General features: G+C 39.1%; 1 protein-coding gene across 3 annotated transcripts in view; it reads left to right on the top strand.

The window, feature by feature from the left end:
- slka (STE20-like kinase a) overlaps positions 1-22623 on the top strand; it is a 109019-nt gene that overhangs the window by 9763 nt on the left and 76633 nt on the right. For all 3 annotated transcript variants that reach the window (XM_043712880.1, XM_043712879.1, XM_043712878.1), the window contains exons 2-6: positions 5989-6153; positions 17595-17643; positions 19994-20143; positions 20939-21011; positions 21189-21383. In XM_043712880.1, the coding sequence (XP_043568815.1) occupies positions 5989-6153; positions 17595-17643; positions 19994-20143; positions 20939-21011; positions 21189-21383 (632 nt within the window). The remainder of the gene's footprint in view (positions 1-5988; positions 6154-17594; positions 17644-19993; positions 20144-20938; positions 21012-21188; positions 21384-22623) is intronic.

Here is a 22623-nt window from a genome sequence, read left to right as displayed (position 1 = left end):
GGAGAAACTTAATAGGTCCAGCAGCATGTATGAGGAGAAAGAGAGGGCTGCAAATGCTAAAGATCAGAGTCAAAATGTAATTCAGTGGAAAAGCACAGCAGGTCAGGCAGCATCCAAGGAGCAGGAGAGTCAACATTTTGAGCGTAAGCTCTTCATCAGGATACATCCTGATTCAGCATACTGATGAAGAGCATATGTTCAAAATATCAACTCTCCTGCTCCTTGGATGCTGCCTGACCTGCTGTGCTTTTCCAGCGCCACACTTTTTGACCCAGCACCATCTATGTAAAGAGAATTAGAATTAACATTTCATGTCCAATATGTATTTTTTTTTCTTAGAAAATCAGTTTATATTTGAAGTCCAATATGACTTGCCTTGGAACCAAAGTACTTCTCCAGTACTTTCTGTTTACATTGCAAAGGTATTTAAGGTTACTCTACAAAACTTCTTTATTAAAGTACAGCAAAAGAATATCTCAGTAAATCAAGAAATGTGGAAAAAATCTAGAAATTTGATTTGGGATGGAAATGTGTGCGACCATGAGATTTCCCTGCGATCTGTTTGAGGACAGCCTTCAGAAATGAGAGAAAAATATGAAAAACTTTCACTTATTACTTCCTCCAATGCAGGTTTGTAGTATTGTTATTATTTGGACATTTGGATTCTAAATTGAAGCAAAATTGATTTTATGTGGAGGTGACTTTGTCAGAAACGTCAGAAAGTTGTTTTGGAATAGCAAATTCAAACATGGTTTCCAAGAATGTATGCGACTTAAGTGATGAGTTTTTTACAAAGTTGAACTTCTATGCCCTGCACAGCACTGGATGGTAAGGGACCATTCCTAGATTAAGTTCAGAAGAAAAGTCATCTTAGCAGCACAAAACACAATTATTTTCGTGATGTTAATTGAGTAATAAATATTGGAAAGGTAAAAACAATGACTGCAGATGCTGGAAACCAGATTCTGGATCATTGGTGCTGGAAGAGCACAGCAGTTCAGGCAGCATCCTAGGAGCTTCAGCAAAATCGACGTTTTCCTGATGAAGGGCTTTTGCCCGAAACGTCGATTTGCTGAAGCTCCTCGGATGCTACCTGAACTGCTGTGCTCTTCCAGCACCATTGATCCCGATAATAAATATTGGATCCAGGCCACAGGAGTTAAATGCCATGCTTTTCAATATAGCTGCATGCAATCTTTCACTTTGACCTGAGAGGGCAAATGGAACTTCCTTTAACATCTCAGCTAAAACAGCGCATTTTTGAGAGTATTGAACTGGAACATGAGCCTGAAACCTGCTAATTCAGAGGTGGAAGTGATACCTACTAAGCCACAAAATCAGTCTTGTTTGACAGCCTTCCATCTCATAAGATGCTGGTTTGCGTCATGATGAGGAGTTGTTTGTAGTGTGATGACAGTTGTGAGATTTATATATATTAATATCATTTATGAAGTTTAGATTTAAAATTGTGGTACACGGACATTGGTTACTTTTGTGAAGAGTGTTTTTTAGGTCAGACAATCATCCTGGAACAGTGACCTAATCCACTGTGCATCAAAGAACAGCTGACACAAACCATTAATGGAATTGCCAATGGAATTAACCTTTAATTGTCTTAATGGAATAAGATGTTAATACTGAGTTTTGTGACAAGTAGAAGAAACATTGAAGGCCATGACATTGTTTTCACTTCACAATAATTAAAGATTGGTTTGAGTTTAGAAAACTCAGAGATTGAACGTTTTTAGGGCAGTTTGTGAGAGACTTGTCTGAGGTAAGAAACAAGTACAGTTTTTCTCCCAGCAAGGAATTTTCAGAGCAATCTGGGGAATAAGTTACTTTGGTTGGAAAGTTGAATTTATGATACTTCCAAACCAGGAGCATTTGGTTAAAAATCTGCAGGGTACAAAAAGCTGTGAATGTTTGTTTTCAGTTTTACAAGTGTTCAAATAAGAAGTTTCCACAGTTCACACAGCTGAAAGTGGGGAGATTCAATTAAACAGAACTCAAAGATTTGATATGGAATGGTAATTTCTCTGGATTTGAGTTTCTGCAAGGGACAGTGTTATGAAGCAGATTGAAACTTTGTTTTGCTGTATGTATTAATATTGTTCGAACAATATTCTACAATTAACTTATCTTTTATTTCTTCTGCATAGTAAATTTACGTTCAAGAAGCTCTACATTCTCATGTGACTGTTCTGGTGGCTGACTACCGGTTAACTAAATTTAAAACATCATATGACTTACTAAACCTGATTTTATTCTAGAATTTGACTTGTCCAGTAGTATCATCTACTGGTACTACATTAGCATCACCTGGCATGGCTTAGGAACCCCATCTTGAGTCTCTGGTGCTTTTGTAGAAGAAAGCAGTATACTGAGAAGGACCACAATTCGTTTTTCACTGGATCATCTTCTATGGCCAGCTGAACTACATTTTTACTCACCTCTTTCAGTGCCTGTCCAAACAATCAGCCTTTAGAGGTTACAATGGTGACTACTCCTATTGGTCAGTGGCAGTATCTACCAGTTTCATGTCTTACTTTCAGTTGTCCTTGCAGTAGATGAATGGGAGGTCATGACCCAGTGGCCAGATCACTGTACAGAATTGGGATGCCATCAAGCATCCAATGAACGTGTCCAAGGCAGAGCAGATTTCAGTGGCATAGCAGTCGAGTGCATTCTGCAGGAACTCCGAGTTAATGACTTTGTTTTGTCAAGAAATTCTGACAATATATCTGAGACAGCAAAACTTTTCATCTGACTAATATATGCTGTCCAGGACTCACTATGATGGGGGAGTATACTGCAGACACAGCTTTGGTAAGCTCACAGTTTAGTATTCTCAGTCATGTGGCTGCTGTTCCACACACCATTACTCAGTTAGAGCGTAACAGTTGAAACTTTTTCAATGTGTTTGTTAATTTTAGCATCAGGTGACAGGTTGGTGATTGTGAAGCCCAAAAATGAGAAGTTATTAACAACCCGCAGAGTAATATTGTCATTGCTGATAGATGGTGTAGCAATGTCTTGGACCATGACATTTCTCTTCCTGATGCTGATGATCAAATAAAACAATTTTTTCAGTCATGAGAGAATCTTTATTTTTGCGACTGCAGTTCATCCTCAGTCTGCAGTGTCAGTGTGGTATTTACAGCATAGACTGATTCTCTGTTGAGGACTTTGCCCACTTTTATCATGGACCTTGGGAACAAGTCTGAACGGCTCGATGTCAGAAGAAATCGCTGTAAATCAGGAAAAGCAAAGGAAGTAAGAACTCAAGGAAATCAAAGATCACTACAAAATTGGGATGCCCAGTGCTTAGTTATTGGGGAAATAGTGCTGTGGGCTGTGAGCAGTTGTTGGAGCTATGGGCTGTCCCTGAGACCTGATGGACATCATCCTAGGTTCTAAAAATAAATTGCTAATGAGATATTTGTGTTAAGTTGGTGATTTTTGTTTAGGTTGGCAAGCTGCAGTGAATGATGCACCACAGAGATCTGTGCTGTGTCCTCAACTTTTGATCATTTATAACTTGGAGGAAGGGACCATTGGTATGGATGTTAAATTTGCTGATGTCACAAAGTTATAGATAGGAAACCAAGTTGTAAAGACAACATGGGGCTACAATGGGATATAGGTGGGCTAAGTGAATGGCCAAGGATTTGGAAGTGGTGTATAATGTAGGAAAGTGGGTAACTGTCCATTTTGGCAGGAAGAATTTTTTAAAATTCTAAATGGTAAGAGATTGCGGGTGTCCTGGTGCATGGATTGCAAAGGTTATTATATGGGTAGGGAATACTAACAGACTTTTTAAATACAAAAGTAGGGGCGTTATGCTTCAGTTATATGGGGCATCAGTAAAACTACATTTAAAGTATTATATACAGTGTAAAAGCAAATTACTGCGGATGCTGGAATCTGAAACCAAAAAAGAGAAAATGCTGGAAAATCTCAGCAAGTCTTGCAGCATCTGTAAGGAGAGAAAAGAGCTGACGTTTCGAGTCTAACTGACCCTTTGTCAGCTCTTTTCTCTCCTTGCAGATGATGCAAGACTTGCTGAGATTTTCCAGCATTTCCTCTTTTTTGGTACTATGTACAGTATTTGCCTTCCCACTTAGGGAAAAGGAGAGAAAAGAGCTGACGTTTCGAGTCTAAGACTCGAAACGTCAGCTCTTTTCTCTCCTTGCAGATGATGCAAGACTTGCTGAGATCTTCCAGCATTTCCTCTTTTTTGGTACTATGTACAGTATTTGCCTTCCCACTTAGGGAATGGTGCAGATGTATTGAAAGCAGTTCAGAGAAGGTTTACAGACTAATACCTAGAATGGTTAGAGACAAAAATACCTAGAATGGGCAGATTTCCTAATGAGGAAAGTTGGATAGACTTGTATGTGCTGCAGTTTAAAGAGAAAGAGGTGACTTGGTGGAAATATGTAAGATCCTGAGGGATCTTGACATAGCTGATGTCAGAAGGATCAAACAAAACTTGGTAGTTCATTGTCATTCATCATCTAACTGTTACATTCTCCTTGGCAAGGCCTCTTAACCAAGTCTACTTATCAATAATCAGCACTTATGCTGCCAATTTGTGTAAATAGTCTTGATTGTGCAAAACAGAAGTTTGAACCAAATGTTTGTCTATACTGTTATTTTATATTTATGGCCCCTAGTTCTGATCTTGCTTACAATTAACAGCTTTTTCCCACATCAACCCTGTCAAATCATTTCTGAATCTTCAAAACTTCTGTATCAAGTCACCCCCTCAATCTTCCCTTCTGTAGAGAAAAGCATTCCAGCCTGTTCATCCTTGCCTGATGAGCAAAAGATCTCAATCTATTAAATATTTTTTGTACTTTCTCCAGTAGCTTTATATCAGTTTTATAATAGACAAGAACTGTTCACAGTGCTAGGTGTGGTCCTAACCAGGTTTGATTGAGTTTACTGTGACTTCCTCTGCTTTTCAGTTCTCTTTCTGAAAATGGAGCTTAGTACTTTTTTTTTAATGGGTTAATTATTATTCATCATTTTATGTACTGAGTTGTGTATCTGTACCTCCAGACCACTCTGTTCCTCTACCCCATTTAGATTCTTATTCACAAACAATATGTCACTTCCTATTTTTCTTGTAAAGTAGCTCAAACAATTTGTCAGTTACATATCCATTCTGCAGGTTAATTCTTGGCATTTTGTATTTTGGCACAGTCCTTTACACATGCACTAATTTGATCTCATTTACAGATTTTGAAGTGGTTTTCCAGATTCCCATTGCAAATTAGTTACATAAATTGTAAGCAATAGTGGTCCCAATGTGGTCCTTGTGGAACATCACTTCCCACCATTTGTTAATTGGAGTAAGAGCATTGAACGTCCATTCTCTGCTTGGTGCTATTAGCTAGTTTACTCTCATCTCTGATGCTTCTTGCTTGTCTCCTCATATTTGTACTTTCAACGTGATTCCTAATCTCGTAACCTACTGTTCTTGTCATGCCGTGGTAGTAATCTTACCTTTAAGCAGTAGGCCCATGTTCAAGTCTCATTTGTTCCAGAGGTGTGTAATGACATCTCTGAACAGGCTGATTAGAAATAGTATTTTCAGACACTTTGAAAGTCAAATATATTGTATCTACTTCGTTACCCTTATTTACATTTTTGTTACTTTAAAAAATTCAGTACAGTAAATCAACATGACCCCTTTTGAAACATGTGTTCACTATGATCTATTTGCTAACTTCCATCAGTTTCAGTTTAATAATCCATGTCTTAGATTGGTCCTAAGATGTTCTAAATTTAAAATTTCATTTTCTGAACAAATAAATTGCTTTGCATCACACAAGAATCTTGCAGATGTTTGTACCTAATACACTTATGTATGATTTTTTTTTTGTCTTTGCATCCCACTTTAAAATCTTGCATGATTGTACATTTTCATGATGTAATAGATACCATCAACTGCCTAACAATGTGATTACTTTCAAAACACAGGCACAGAACAAGCAAACAGGAATTCTTGCTGCAGCAAAGGTGATTGAAACAAAAAGTGAGGAAGAGCTGGAAGATTATATTGTGGAAATTGATATCCTGGCATCATGTGATCATGATCATATTGTCAAGCTGCTTGATGCATTTTACTATGAAAACAAGCTGTGGGTAAGTGACATTTCTCCCATTATTAAAAACGCTATTTATGTTAAACATTTAGTTTCTATCTCTGGGACTTTGAACTTTGATCTAATTTCAGATCTCATTTAAAGAGCACTGCCTATGAATGCATAGCTTGCTCACTACTATACTCCAAAAGATTTTTACATTCTTTTCCATGTTAAATTAACTGTTTCTTCTCATATATTCTATTTGCCTGTCTTAGTTCCCTTTTCATTTCTTTTTGTATTTAGTCACATTCTCTTCTGTATTATCTACCTGATATCTGGCATTATGCACCTTTTTTCTAATTCATATTGATCTCCATTTCCTTGCTCATTCACATTACTCTGGTTGCACTGTGTTCCCTCCTAATGGGAATGTATGTCAACTTTACTTGAACTGTCTCCTATTTAAAGTTTGCCCTTTATTCCATTACATTTTTAAGTACGATTTCTTCTTTGAAATAAAATTTAAACTGACAGTTCAGTGTTAGTGATGATTCTCTGATCAGAAGGTGCATTGTAAATTAAGTTTCTAATTTTTCCTGTTCTTCTCACTGCATTGTTAAGAGATGCATGTTATGATTCACTCGGGTAGCATGCAATTGAGGACTGCTGTCCCCGAAGTCGTCACAAAAGTTGGAATTTTTAAGAAGTATGCAAAGACTCCACATTTACCTGATGCTCAGACTCAGGTCGAAAGAAACCACAAATCAGGTTTCTCTACTGAACGAGAATGACTTTATTACAAGTAGTTAGATTCTAGTTACAGGTAAACCATTGTAAAACATTAGGGTATAACACTTGAATTAAAATTCTAATATCCTTATAAACGTCCCCTTAACATTCTTGTATTGATCTATATGATTCTTCTGCTGGCCAGCACATTGCTTCAGTTGTCTTTTCCCCAAATATTTCCACTGGTATATAGGAGCCACAGTTAAGAGTCACAGCTTACAACAACTGTTGCTGGAAAGATAAAGAGGTTTTCTTCAGATTTAAAGTTCTTTATTTTCTTAACTCTAATAATGAACACTAAACAACAATATTCACAAATCCAACCCCTCTTTTCTTAACTACTTACTATCTGGCTCCAACTCTATAAAAAATAAAGCTGTCCTAATAAGACACTTATAAAATTACTTTTGATAATCAAGGCAGTCCAGGGTTATGCAGGCAGACAGGAAAGTAGAAATGAGGCAAAAATCACATCATTTGGCCTGAAGGGCCAAATATCTGCTCCAGTTCTTACATCTTATTTTCCTATGACTCGCTATCATATGATATAATTAATTATGATGTTCAAGTATGCGTATTTGGGTCTTTTTCAGATTGGCATGATATGACTAGTGGGATCCTGCATGGGTCTGTGCAGGGCCCTCATTATCTTACAATCTATATCAATGACTTAGATGAGGAGATCAAAGGAATGGTTGTCAAATTTGCAGATGACACAGGTGGATAAGAAAGTATATTGTGAAAACAAAAGAGTGACAAAGATAGGTTGAATGAGTAATGTGGGAAAACGTGAAATTTTTCACTTTGGCAGCAAGAATGAAAAAAAAAACTGAACAGCTACTGAATTCTGAAGTATGACAGAATCTACATGTTCTAGTGCACAAGTCTCAGTGTTAGTATGCAGGTACAGTAAATGATTATGAAGGCTAATAGCCTTTATTACAACAGGAGTTGAGCATAAAAGAAAGAATGTTGTGCTTCAGTTATACAGGGCATTAGTAAGATCACATCTTAAATACTATGAGCAGTTTTGCTCTTGTTATTTAAGGAAGGATGTAAATGTATTGGAGGTGTTTCAGAGGAGGCTTACTTTATTAATATCTGGAATATGTTGTTTGTCTTTTGACGAAATAGTACATGTCTAGGCTTGTTTTGGAGTTTGGAAGCATGAGGAGTGACTTAATTGAAATGTATAACATCCTGAATGGTATTGAAAGGCCGTTCACTTTGTGGGCCAGTCCAGAACTAGGTGACACTGTTAGAAAATGAGGGGTCACATGTTAAGACAGAGATGAGGCAAGAATTTTTTCTGAGGTTTGTTGCTCTCTGGAAGTTTCTGTCTCTGAATGTAGTGGAAGTAGGTCATTGAATATTTTTAAGTCGGAGATAGATGAATTCTTGATGGGCAAGGGAAGCAAAGGTTATTGGGATAGATGGGAATGTAGAATTCAGAACACAAACAGATCGATCACTGTTTTAGAGTCATAGAAATGTACAGCATGGAAACAGACCCTTTGGTCGAACTCGTCCATGCCGACTAGATATCCCAACCCAATCTAGTCCCACCTGCACTTGGTTCATATCCCTCCAAACCCTTCCAATTCATATATCCATCCAGATGCCTTTTAAATGTTGCAATTGTACTAGCCTCCACCACTTCCGCTGGCAGTTCATTCTATATACGTAACACCCTCTGCGTAAAAATGTTACCCCTTAGGTCTCTTTTATATCTTTCTCCTCTCACCCTAAACCTATGCTCTATAGTTCTGCACTCCCCCATCCCAGGGAAAAGACTTTGTCTATTTATCCTATCCATGCCTCTCATGATTTTATAAACCTCTATAAGGTTACCCCTCAGCCTCCGACGCTCCAGGGAAAACAGCCCCAGCCTGTTCAGCCTCTCCCTATAGCTCAAATCCTCCAACCCTGGTAACATCCTTGTAACTCTTTTCTGAACCCTTTCAAGTTTTACAACATCTTTCCGATAGGAAGGTAACCAGAATTGCACGTAATATTCCAATAGTGGCCTAACCAATGTCCTGTACAGCCGCAACATGACCTCCCAACTCCTGTACTCAATACTCTGACCAATAAAGGAAAGCATATCAAACGCTTTCTTCACAATCCTATCTACCTGTGACTCCACTTTCAAGGAGCTATGAACCTGCACTCCAAGGTCTCTTTGTTCAGCAACACTCCCGAGGACCTTACCAAATGCAGCACCTCACGTTTATCTAAATTAAACTCCATCTGCCACTTCTCAGCCCAATGGCCTATCCGATCAAGATCCCATTGTAATCTGAGGTAACCTTCTTCGCTGTCCACTACACCTCCAATTTTGGTGTCATTTGCAAACTTGCTAACTATACCTCTTATGCTCCCATATTGAAAAGTGCAGTTACCCTGAAGAGTGAATGGCTTCCTCCTGCCTCTAGTTTGTATGTTTGTATGATTATACAAAGGTTGGTGATACACAGTTCATTCTGCTATAACACATTTTGTTAAAAGCAAATTCACTATGACACGATTGGCAAACTGGGACACTTTTTCCAAAGCACAAACTTTTAAAATGTGTGTTGGCCGTAACACAATTATATCTCCAACACTTTAAGCGCTGTTTCTAAAGCACAATTTTTCTATAATGCAGAGTTGCTCAAGAATACAATCATAGTGTTATAGAAGGACTACCTGTATCAGTATTGTAGATGGGAGAGTAAAATTGCAGTAGGGGTTAATAGAGTGAGCAAAGCAGTGACGGTTGGATTTCAGTGCTTGTAAAGGTGAGACTATCCATTTTGCACTAAAATAAGATTATAGCTCCATGCTGTTTGGATGGGGAAAAAGCTGAACAGTGCAGGTCCAAAAACAATTGTGGGTTCATGAACAGTTCAGAAAAGTGAAAGGTTTGGTATTGTCATGTTACTGGACATATAGTGCAGAAGTCTGACTAATGATATAATATGAGTTCAAATCCCACCCTGGCAGCTGAGATCTTTATGTTCAGTTGATAAAGTAAACCTTGAAAGATAAATTAGTATCAGTAATGATTTCAGGAAGGAAGTCTCCTGTTCCTACCCATCATGCCCATGATTGATGCCATACTCTTAGCAAATGTGGGGCAGTTAAGAATTGACCACATTGCTGTGGGTCTGGAGTAACATTTAGTAAGACCAGGTAAAAATAGCAGTTTCCTTCCCTAAAGGAATTATGAAACAGATGGCTTTTTCTGACAATCGAAAGTAGAGTCACAGGTAGATAGGATAGTGAAGAAGGCATTTGCTGTGCTTTCCTTTATTGGTAAGAGCATAGAGTATAGGCATTTGGGAGGTCATGTTGCGGCCATACAGGACATTGGTTAGGCCGCTTTTGGAATATTGAGTGCAATTCTGGTCTCCCTCCTATAGGAATGATGTTGTGAAACTTGAAAGGGTTCAGAAAAGATTTACAAGGATGTTGCCAGGGTTGGATGATTTGAGTTATAGGGAGAGGCTGAATCGTCTGCATTTCCTGGGGTGTTGGAAGCTGAGGGGTGACCTTATAGAGGGTTATAAAATCATGAGGGACATGTATAGGGTAGGTAGACAGGTCTTTTCCCTGGGGTAGGGGAAGTTCATAACTAGAGGGCATAGGTTTATGGTGAGCGGAAAAGATTTAAAAGGGACCCAAGGGGCAGCTTTTTCATGCAGAAGGTGATGTATGAATGGAATGAGTTGCCACAGGAGATGGTGGAGGCTGGTACAATTGCAATATTTTACAGGCATCTGGATGGGTGTATGAATAGGAAATGTTTAGAGGGATATGGGACAAATGCTGGCAAATGGGACTAAATCAGTTTAGGATATCTGGTTGGCATGGACAAGTTGGACCATGCTGTACATCTTTATAACTTTGTGACAATGGTCATGGTCATCATTAGAATCTTAATTCCAGACTTTTATTGAATTCAGATACCACTGTCTGCCATGTTGGAATTTGAACCCAGGTCCCCAGAAAATTAACGACAAAAACAGAAATTGCTGGAAAAATGCAGCAGATCTGGCAGCTTTGAGAAAGGGTCACTGGACCTAAATCGTCAAATCTGATTTTTCTTCACAGGTGCTGCCAGACCTGCTGAGTTTTTCCAGCATTTTCTGTTTTTGTTTCCAATTTACAGCAGCCGTAGTTCTTTCAGTATTCCCCAGAAAATTACCTGGGTCTCTGGATTAGCAGTCCAGTGATAATACCACTCGGCCCCTGGACCTAGCAAACAATTCAAGAGTTAGGAGGGCTCAGCAATAACTGCTAGCTTTGCAAGTAATATCCACAACCTGTGATTGAATTTTTAAAAATAAAATGATCAGGTACAAAAAAGAAGAGTTATTAGAAAACTAGGATACGAAGGGCAGGAGCTTGTGCTGCAGCATTACTAAAATCTTGTTCATTCACATCTAGGGTACTGGGTATACTTCTGCTCAACGAATTGTTATAATCCATTTCGACAATGATAACTGTAGAGCTCTTCGTGCGATTTGAAGTAATATCCCCTGAGCAGGGAGATAATTGTATTCCTAGTGACAATCTTGAAATTTACAACAATATTTCAAGTTTCAAGACTTTTACTGTAACATATAAACTTAATACACCATCAATGAAATGCTTGGGCACTTTTGCTGTATATAGCAAAGATAATCTATATTACCGTCTTCACACAAACAGTACTTCCAAGCTATATGTTTTCTCTATCCATTCTGCTCTCCACAACATTACAGCCTTGTAGGATCACAGGATTACAGCTCTTGTCTCTGATCCAGTATTTTTCCATGTTTAAACAAAATTATTTCTGGCTGTGTTTGGTAATCTGTTGCACTTCTGGACCTGATTTGGATCACTACATTGGGTGCTCTTTGGTTTGCTGTGTCTGTGCCAGTTGTTAAGGAGCAACACAGTTTGTTCCTTTACCTTGATGGTTTTAAATGTATTTTCTTTTTGGATAATTATCATATCCCCTTTTAAAGCCTTGATCAAAATGCTTTCTCCAAATACTTGGATGGTGCGTACCAGGTGTTAACCATTTGCTGTCTTCTGTTACCATTGGTTCTTTTGTCATTCAATTTAAGTTGCAGTCCTCTGATTGTCAGCCTTTCTGCGATGTCTCTCTATTTATTCTACCTCGGCTTTTCATGATTTTTGAACACATTTATTACGTACCCTTTCAACCTTCCTTTCTCAAAGGAGGACAGCCGCAATTCATGAAACACAATCTTGGAAAACTTGTCCTTTTAAAATGTGATGCATAATTAAAATGTGATGCATGAATATTGCAAAGATTAGTTACTAATGAATCAGGTGATGAGTGATTCATGCTGAGAGCTGGTTCATAACTGCCTGCTGATTTGTTATCCAAGGATAGAGAGCAGCTAAGACATACCACTGGGCAGTGATCATATGGGAGGCTGAGTCTTTCTTGCAGTGTGTTAGTTTCACAGAATTCTCTAGAACTATGAGCCATTGTTTATTATATTTGGGGCCACATTAACTAACACTCCACCCACATCTATCAGACGTCATAGCACTGAGCACTCCCTGTAAGTGATGCAGATGAACTGATGCCTGATTGCAAGACATTCTGGGGTTTGCACTTGTGTTGGAATACTATGTTGACTGTTTTAGCTTTGTTCTTATACATTTGTTAGGTTATTGGACTAGAGTTACAGGGGATTAGTCTATGAAGATTCCATTTTTCAATATACTACCTCTTACGAAGTTTCCAGATATAATTTATGAAATCCCCAGATTTATTTTCTTTCTGGATAGGGACTGTTCTTGAACTTCTGTGATCTGCGCAAGGTGTATCTCAGATGTTAGTTACATCACGTCACTCTTCCTCCCCTACCAGCAGTCTGCCTTCAGACACTTGTACCATTAGCAACTGACCATCTCTCAAGACATGTCACTTGACAAACAGCTTCTGGACCTCAGCCTACTTCCAACACCCTGTAAACAAAGAGTTAAACTTTACATGTTTATTCATGGTTAGAATACTAAATACAGCTGGGTGGGAGTTCAGATTGAAAGCAGCAGAAGCACTTTTTTGGACTATTGTGTGTAATCATTTGCAAATGTGTTCAGAAGGACTATGGGTTGCTACCCTTGATTCCTTGAATATATTGTGCTTTTAGCAGCCATTTTATCCAGAGAACCTCTTTGTGATGCACCAACTTGAGATAACAAAAATGTACATGTTATCTGGCTAGGAACCAGTAACTTCTTTTAAGCAGTAGACAATGTTTGATCTCTGAGGTAAATAGTAAGTAAAATGACAAGGTTCTGTGGTTTTGAACAAACAACAATCAACATTACTATCCAGATTTAGAATATTACTATGTGAAGTTAAAACAATATCTGAAGAATGTCCAGAAATAGCAGGAAGTAAATATGTTTAAATAGCAAATTGTGGTTGAGCACCCTCACACATTTATGCTGTAAGGTGTATGTCATTTCTCCAAAATTTAATCTCAATTATTTAAGGCACCTCAGTGAGATTTGCTGATTGATTTGTGCAGATGGGGCCAATTGTGGATGCTGAGCATGATGAGAGGTGAACTGCTGTGTGTTTGCAATACAGGGGGAGAAGCCTCCACACTGCAGCAGTCAAGATCTTTTTTCTCTGCAGTGAAGTAACCAAAGCCTGGAAGATAGCTAGAGATTCTCTCCCACTGGCTGGTGTAAACTGTTTCCTCTAACTAGTGACTGCAAGATGTTACAATTGGTATACCAACCACACTATATAATCTATAAAGAATTGAAAGGATCTGGAAATAAAGGGATTGGAGAACAAAAGATCTTAGGAAACAAAGTGGAGACCTTATCAAATACCATGGATTGGTACTATTGAACTGTCTCCCTACTAATTTTTCCTACTAAATTGGGGACTTGGAGTACTACTTAATTTGTGTGATAACCCTGATAATAGTGGGGTTAAAGTACCAGCAGACTCTTTTCTAACTGGATCATGTCAATTTCTAAATCTTTAAACTTGTATTATATGTAAACAGTTCAGTTTATTCCATTTTGTTTTCATTTCTTTTGCATAATAAACTTGCAGTTTATAATAAAAAACTAAATCTGCAACATTGTGTGTTTGTGTTTTGATGAAAGACCATTAAGTTAAATCAAAAACAAAAATTATCTTTTAAGCCAAATGGGATCTTACCTATCCAGTCATACTACATCAAATGGCAAATATAGTTAAAACAGACCCTGTGGATTTCTCAGTGACACACACATGCGCGCACACGCCATTGTGGATCACCAAATCTCATGAAGCTTTGATTCCTTGAAACTCTCTCAATAGCCTCTGCACTGTGGACTGTCATGATCCACCGCTTCAGTCCTAGTAGTTCAGTCTTCTTTCCTGGGACTGCATTTCCCTGAATTCTTGAAACTCTACACGCACCTGCTCATGGGCACAATCCCAGCTTTTCTGCAGACAGACCGCTTTACCAGGCTTTATTGCAATTGGTAGTATTCTCCAAGCTCCAATCTTAGCTGCAGCAAGAAAGTATTCCTTGTGAGCTTCCTTCACCTCGACTCTGTTACATGGTAATATTGACGGTTCACAAACCCACACAGCTCCCAGGGTCTTTCTTGAGTCTCAGCCCGCACTTGTAATTGCACAAATAGTTACCAGGATTTCTCCCAATCTTAACTGTTCAGAGTCTGCTACAGGAGCATCCTAAATAAAAACCAAAAGAACTGCAGATGCTGTAAATCTGAAACAAAAATAGAAATTGCTGGAAAAGCGCAACGGGTCTGGGAGCATCTGTGGAGAGAAATTAGTTAATGTTTCAGGTGGAGTGACCATTCCTCAGAACTAAGGGAGGGTCACTCAACCTGAAACATTAACTCTGATTGCTCTCCACAAATGCTGCCATACCTGCTGAGCTTTTCCAGCAATTTCTACTTTTGTCTACAGCAACATTCTGTCTGGGATAGACCATTCTCTACCTACAGCAGAGCAGCTAACTTTTGATATTGTCAGGTGGCTTACCTTTTTATGAGAAAGTGAGGACTGCAGATGCTGGAGACCACAGTTGAAAAATGTGGTGCTGGAAAAACGCAGCAGGCCAGGCAGCGTCCGAGGAGCAGAATTGACGTTTCGGGCATAAGCCCTTCAGGAACCTTTTATGACCAGTCTTAACCTCATAGTCTTTTTTTTTTGCACTAGTTCCAATCCTGCTGACCCTCTGTGTGTTCCCAACTCTGCAGATGACTGGGCCCTTTAAAGGTTTAGAAAAATAGCATTGACAATGCGCAACCTTTCATGCTGGTACTGCACCAAGACTTCCAGGGCCTAGCGGGAGCTTTCTTGTGAAAGCTGAATCTTACAATCCCCCCACCCCCAACACTATAACAACAGAATAATCAAAGGGATTAAGTGACATAACAGCCAGATAGACTTTTGTAACATATATATGTACACATGATTGAGCAAGGCATTTTTCCCTCAACTTGTTTTCTGCTTAAGACTTTGTTTCTGTATAACTTTAATCTTTAATACATTTTTATAAAAATGTACAGAATTCATTCTGTCATAGGAACAGGCGTAGGCCATTCAACCCCTTGAGCCTCTTCCACCATTCGCTGAGTTCATGGCTAATTTGTGGCCTAATTGCATATGCCAACCTGACCCATATCTCTCAATATCTTTGCTTAGAAAATTTTATCCATCTCTGATTTAAAATTAACAACTGATTCAGCATCCATTGCCATTTATAGTAGAGAATTCCAAACATCTACCATCCTTTGCATGTAATGTCTCTCCTGAACTGTCTGGCCCTAATTCTGAGACTACGCCCACATGTTCTAGAATCTCGAACCAATGGAAACAGTTTATCTATCCTGTCTTCTGTTAATATCTTGAAGACTTGATTAGATCATCCCTTAACCTTCTAAATTCTAGAGAAAACCGACCTAATTTGTATAATGTCTCCTCATAAAATAATCCCTAAAGTATAGCTTTCATTCATTCTTAGGGTTGATCAAATGTGGAGCTGAAAAAACCACTGCAGGTCAAGCAGCATCATCGATGTTTTGGGCAGGATCCTTCCACAGAACTAGGAGTGGGGGCAGAAGAGGGTTGAGAAATAAATAAAAAAGGGGGGGTTGGGGCTGTGGGAAAGGTAGGTGGGATGGCGATAAGTGGATGCAGGTAGGAGGTGATCGAGATTGGTCAGTAAGAAGGGTGGAGCAGACAGGCAGGAAGGAAGATGGACAGGTTAGATCAGGTCAAGGGTTGGGGGTGGACAGAGACGGCTGGACCTGGAATGCGGTGGGGAGTGGACAGATTTGGAAGCTTGTGAATTCTGTTGAGACATGGTGCTGTTCCTCTAGTTTGCGTGTTGCCTTATTTTGAAGGTGGAGGAAGCCAAGGATGGACGTGTCATTAAGGGATGAGAGGAGGAGTTAAAATGGCTGGCAATTAAGAGGTGGGGTTGATTGGAGCATGCAGACCTTAGATGTTCCCTGAACTGGTCCCTGAGTTTGCGTTCAGTCTCTCTGATATAGAGTAGAGGAGACCACATCCGGAGCAACAGATGCAGTAAATCGAGTTGGAGGAAATGCAAATAAATCTCTGCTGGACTCGGAATGATTCTTTGGGGCCTTGAATGGAGATAAGAGGGGAGATGTGGTGACAAGTGTTGCATCTCCTGCAGTTGAAGGGAAAGGTGCCAGGTGTGGAGGAGAGGTTGATGGGGAGTGTGGACCAATGAGGGAGTTGCGGAGGGAACGTTCCCTATGGTGGGGAAAGAAAAGTCTTTTTGGTGGTGGGGTCAGACTGCAGGTGGAGAAAATGATGGAGGATGAAGCATTGGGTTTGAAGATTGGGGTGGAATGTGAGGACCAAGGGAATATTCTTGCAAACCTATGTTGTACTCCCTCTAAGGCCAATATCTGTATATCCTTTATAAGGTACGGTGCCCAGATTTGCTCACGAGTCTAAGTGGGGCCTAATCAGGGTTTTGTATAACTGCAGCATAACGTTTGTGACCTTATACTTCAGCCCTCTCGATATAAAGGCCAGCATTCTATTAACTAACTTGATTATTTTCTACACCTGTTTATGACATTTTAACAATATATGCATCTAAACACCCAGGTCTCTGGATATTTACTGTATTTAACAAATCTCACATTTACTTTAAACTCCATCAGACCCAGTTTTCTCCATTCACTTAGACTATTAATATGTCTTTGTAATTTTATGCTATCATCTACACTGTCTATGGTGCCGCTTAACTTTGTGTCATCAACTGATTTTGATATGTAAATTTGTATGCCATTATCCAAGGCATTCATTAAAAAAAAAATTGAGGCCCTATCCATTATCCCTACTTTCTGTCCTGTGACACTCAACTAATTTCCCAGCCCCGTCAGTGATCCGACCTCCGTTCCGTGGACTTCTGCTTAAGTCAACAGTCTCTTATATGGGACTTTATATGGACTTTGAAACAGTATTTAATAAACAACATCCGACATTAAATAAGGGTCTCACAGGATATAGTTCAAAGCTGGGTTGGTGGAAGTGCAAATGAGCCATAGTCACCTTGAATGATGGAGCAGACTTATCATTCATTAGAGTAAATTGTGTACAAAGGTTGTTGGCTGTTGCACCATTGTTTTAAGACCTATGTTGACCTGTCTCTAACCAGCAACCTTCTCTTCCCACAGATTCTGATAGAGTTCTGTGCTGGAGGAGCTGTAGATGCAGTAATGCTGGGTAAGTTCTGTTGAATTGTGCCGTAAGTTATTCTGACATTGGCTGTGTCTAGCTTTAATCTTTGTGATGAAAATAATAAGAAGAAATAGATGTTTAGATGGTGCAACATGGAAACAGACATTCATCCAAACAGTCCATGTTGCCATTTACACTCCATGAATAAATAGTCCAGTTCACATTTCCATGTATCTATAATCGTTTATCTCAGTTTATTTTGATTTATCTAACCTTCAGTAGTTTCGACCTCACCTACTAACCCTGGAAATAATGGCCTACTAACTGTCTGTCTGAAGAAGTCTCCCTGTCCTCTGGCCAAAATTACCTTAATTTAATTTTGTCTCAGTGGCTTTTTATTTCAGAGTCTCAACCAAAGGAAACAGCTTGGTTCACTCTGTTTTGTCACATCCTTTCATGATTTCAAACATGTCATTATCGCTCTTTAATTTACTTTATTAGGGTGAAAACGATTGATTTTTCTCCACTTCCCCTCAAAATTTTTCTTCTTATCGGGCATCATTCTAAAAATCCACTCTGTACCGTCTCTAAAAGCCTAACCTTTTTTCTGAAATGTGAACATTTTCTTAAAATACCTCTAACATCTTAAGATTTTATATCTGCTTATTTTAACACCTTGTGTTTTATATTTCTGTATCTCTCTTGTTTAAAAGCTTCAATTTCTTTAGCTTGTTTCATAGCCTTATCACCCTGAGGTGCTGATATCTTTACTGTCCTGTGAATAGCCAGTAACACCCATGTTTCTTGAATGAGTAAACAAAAATCTTTCTCCTAAATCTCACTACCCTTTCCCCAGTGCTGACTTAAAGTGTATTCATAGTCATTCTTGCTGTAACAAAACTAAATGTTGCCTCCTCACAATTTCCAATTGAATGCCCTCTCTCACTTTATAACTGATTATTCCATCTTACTTTTATCTTGTAAAGAACCTGATATTTTCATTCCATTTGTAAATTTAACACCATGCCCTCTAGCCCTGTATCCAAATTGTTGCTATACACAGTGAGATTCACGTGGATGCAAATGTTCACATTCAACCACTTTGGAAAACTGTCTGTAATCTCGCTGTTCTCTCTTCTAACCAACTCTTTCGTGCAGTTTGCCATCCACATGCAATAGGTTTGAACCCTTGATCATCATATTAAAGATTTTCCTAAAGTCACGCCACACTTGTGTTTACTAAATTATTCCCATTTGAAATGCCAAACACAGTTGTCCTTTTTGAAAATTCATGCTGGCTGCTTCTCTTTTCTCTTCATACTCATGGTAATTTAATCCATAATTAAAGACTAAAGTTTTTTTCTACCACAAATGTTCACTGCCCTGCTTTTACCCAGAGGAACTGTTTCCTGTTTTAAAAGCGGTTCCACATTGGGTACTTTCCAGTTCCCTTACTTGCAGCCACACCCAATAATGCTCGGAAATGCCATTTCTTGGGACTGTACAGTTTCTCCCCTTATCTTCTGCCTGATCTTATGATGTATTCGAGCAGACATTTGTATTTACAATATTCCTTTCACTGTCATCCACATCTCCAATAAAAATCTGATGCACAAATATTTATTAAACACTTCATCCTTTATTGATCATTATTTACAGATTAACAGTCCTCTTCTACAATTTCACCTTGTTTTTAACAATTCTCTTTTTACTGATCGACTTTGCAAAAACACAAGAAGTAGCAGTAAGGGATACCATTTGGCTGTCAAGCCTTCTCTGTCATTAAGTACGGTTATGGCTGATCTTAGGCATCAACTCAACTTGCCCACCCCTCTGAAACACCTAAATGCCCTGAGAAACCAAAAATCTGTCTCTGTCATCTTTTAATGTGTTCAATGATTGAGTATTGATAAACCTTTGGGGTAGAGAATCAATTTTTTTTTGTATTGTCATGAATGTTTTGACAATTTTCTTCAAATTTCCCCCCCTCCTCTTCCACGCGCCCCCTTCTCTTCCGCGCCCCCCCTTCTCTTCCGCGCTCCCCTTTTTCTTTTTCTCTGAGGAAATTGGAGAATATCAGGAAGATCCTGCATTCCAGAAAATAAACTCAACTCCAGATCACATTGAGCTGCTGTTGGTTTTCCATATTTGGCTCATTGGAGGTCTCCTGTGGCAAAAAGCAGGTACTACAGCAAGAGGGAGTCTGGTGTTTTCACTCAGCTCAGAAATGGCTGGATCCTTCTTCACTGAGTAGTGTTCAGTGGTACGTCTCAGAATACTGTCAGCCTTTCATGAGCCTGATATTTCTGGCATGGTATCAAGGTCAGTCTAGCTCATACCCATAATGTTCAGTATTATCTTTCTAACCTTGTTGCTGCATGTTCTTGTTTTATAGAATTGGAAAGAGCTCTGACTGAGCCTCAAATTCGAGTAATTTGTAAACATACACTGGAAGCTCTGAGCTACCTCCATGACAACAAGGTGATCCACCGAGACTTGAAAGCAGGGAATATCCTGCTCACAATGGAAGGAGATGTCAAACTGGGTAAAACTTATTTTCTTTTATTCAATAGCATTCTTAAGGTCGAAAAGTGTGGCACTGGAAAAGCACAGCAGCTCAGGCAGCATCCGAGGGCAAGAGAATTGATGTTTTGGGCATAGACCCTTCATCAGGAATGTTATTCGTATTGTGTCTGAAAATCTGCTTGTAACAGTGTCTGAGATGTAAGAAAAAAATATTTGTTAGGACCCAAAAGTAAAAGACTCTGTTCATGAGATATCAATGAGATACTACATATTAGTCAGCATCTGAGACAGAAACAAGAAGTTAGTGTTTTCATTGGTAGCCTTTATCAAGAAAAGCCATTTATGCTTCACTAGGCTTTGGACAGGCAAGTTGTGATTGTCTCATTAGGAGTATTGGTATAATTTTCCAGTATTCTTTCAATTGGATCACTGAGCTATACAATTGTGCATGTTTGCAGTTAAAGATTAGAGGAGTGCCCAAGGTCTATTGAGTGAAAGCATTAATTATCTGTATTTACTTTCCCAACATTAATAAAGGACAATGAATGGAGTGCAAGTGGGCTTTGGACATTCTTTTTAGTCCTGCCATTTCTTTTAAATAGCAGAATCACCATGAGTTCTTGTCTAATAATGGTTTCTATATATTTCAGCAAAAATATACACTTTTCTGCTCTACAGGAGCTGGGGCCTGGGACACGGCTGCCTCAGCGCCTGCAGTCAGTTTAATAAATTAATTGTCAGAAATGTCCTACCTGTTCAGGTCCAGAACCATTGGACCAAATGAGACATATATTCTTTTTATTTTCTATTGCAGCTGATTTTGGGGTCTCAGCAAAGAATAACAGGACATTGCAACGAAGGGACTCCTTTATTGGGACACCTTACTGGTAAGATGTGATTTTTACTGCTTAGCTTGACTTGTGCATTGTGAGGATCTAGTATTATTTATCAGTTTCCAACTGTGTGGATTGTATGTAGTGAATAGTTATTGGTGTCTGGGATTACATGCTTTCCAATGTCCTGCCTCAGATATTCAGTGATGTACTGTACCTGTCTCTCTCTAGGATGGCACCCGAAGTTGTGATGTGTGAGACGTCAAAAGACAAACCTTATGATTATAAGGCAGATATCTGGTCACTTGGTGTCACCCTGATTGAGTTGGCTCAAATGGAGCCACCGCACCATGAGCTGAATCCTATGAGAGTCCTACTGAAAATTGCTAAAGCTGACCCACCCACACTGACGCAACCATCCCGATGGTAAGTATACTTGCGTTGGCGGCTAATTGCAAGCACCTATTTAACATTGCAAATTTTAGTGTTTGTAGATTTCTGTGGATATTTCATCCAGAGTTGTTGTGTAGTTCAGTGTTATACAAAGAAACCTCGGTTATCCGGCATTTGATTTAACTGAATTTTGGATGATCCAAATAAGATCACAAGGTCTTAATAAGATCACATGGCTAACGATGTTATCCGGCATAGATTTATCCAGCACTCGATTACCTGAACAAAATACTCCCTGTCCGTGTTCTTCGGATGATCGAGGTTCCTCTGTAATTAGATTAGATCTGTGCTACTCAAATCCTTAAATAGTGTCCACTTCACTTGAACACAGTATTACAGTAATCCAAACTGTTCAGTTCTACTCTCCTTGTACTACTCTGGTATCATGTTCATGCACCTCCTCTTGTTCCATCCCTTCTGTTTCATCTTTTAAACAAAAGATGTGTTCAGAAGAAGTGTGGTGGAAATAACAGAATTAGTACCAACAGCTGCAGGTAATGATCCAAAGCATGTCAAATTTGCTATTGAGTCTGAAAAGCTGTAAAGTGTCTAATTGACAGATGAAATACTGTTCCTCACGCTTTAATGGAGGTGTTGGGGATGATTGAAGAATGAATGATTTGTGATTAACCTTCAGGTGGGAACTTTCAGTTTTTGTGCTGTACCTGCCCTGGAAATGTTTGGTGGGGAATGTAGGAGCTGCAACAGGTATAAGTAAAAATGAGATCTCAAACTGGTGAAGCTACAACATGGGACTATTTACGTGTCAAACAGAGGAGTATGCAATAGACTGGGCATATTAGATCTAAGCTCTGCAGTCTTGCCACACTTAGCCATAAATGGCAGTAGATGTTTAAGTAACTAGCAGGAGAAGGTGGCTGCACAAGTACCTCCATTTTCAATGATGACTGAGGCCAGCACAACAGTGCAAAAGTTGCTGAAGTGTTGAATTCATCTTCAGTCAGAAGATTTGAGTGGATAATCAGTTCCGGCCGCCACCTGAAGTCCCCAGCATCAAAGTCCTCAACCAATTTGGTTCAACCAATGTGCAATCGAGAAATGGCTGAAGACCCTGGACACTCAGAGGCTATACGTCCTTACGACATCCTGGCAATAATACTGAAGATTTAAGAACTAGCCACGTCCCTACCTGAGCTGTTTCACTACAGTTTCAGCACTGGCATGTATCTGACAATGTAGAAAAAATTCTGGA

This window comes from Chiloscyllium plagiosum, chromosome 22 (genome assembly GCF_004010195.1).
Source record: "Chiloscyllium plagiosum isolate BGI_BamShark_2017 chromosome 22, ASM401019v2, whole genome shotgun sequence".
Taxonomy (NCBI): domain Eukaryota; kingdom Metazoa; phylum Chordata; class Chondrichthyes; order Orectolobiformes; family Hemiscylliidae; genus Chiloscyllium; species Chiloscyllium plagiosum.
Note: the sequence above shows the minus strand (reverse complement) of the source record. Positions and strands in the feature narration are given on the sequence as shown.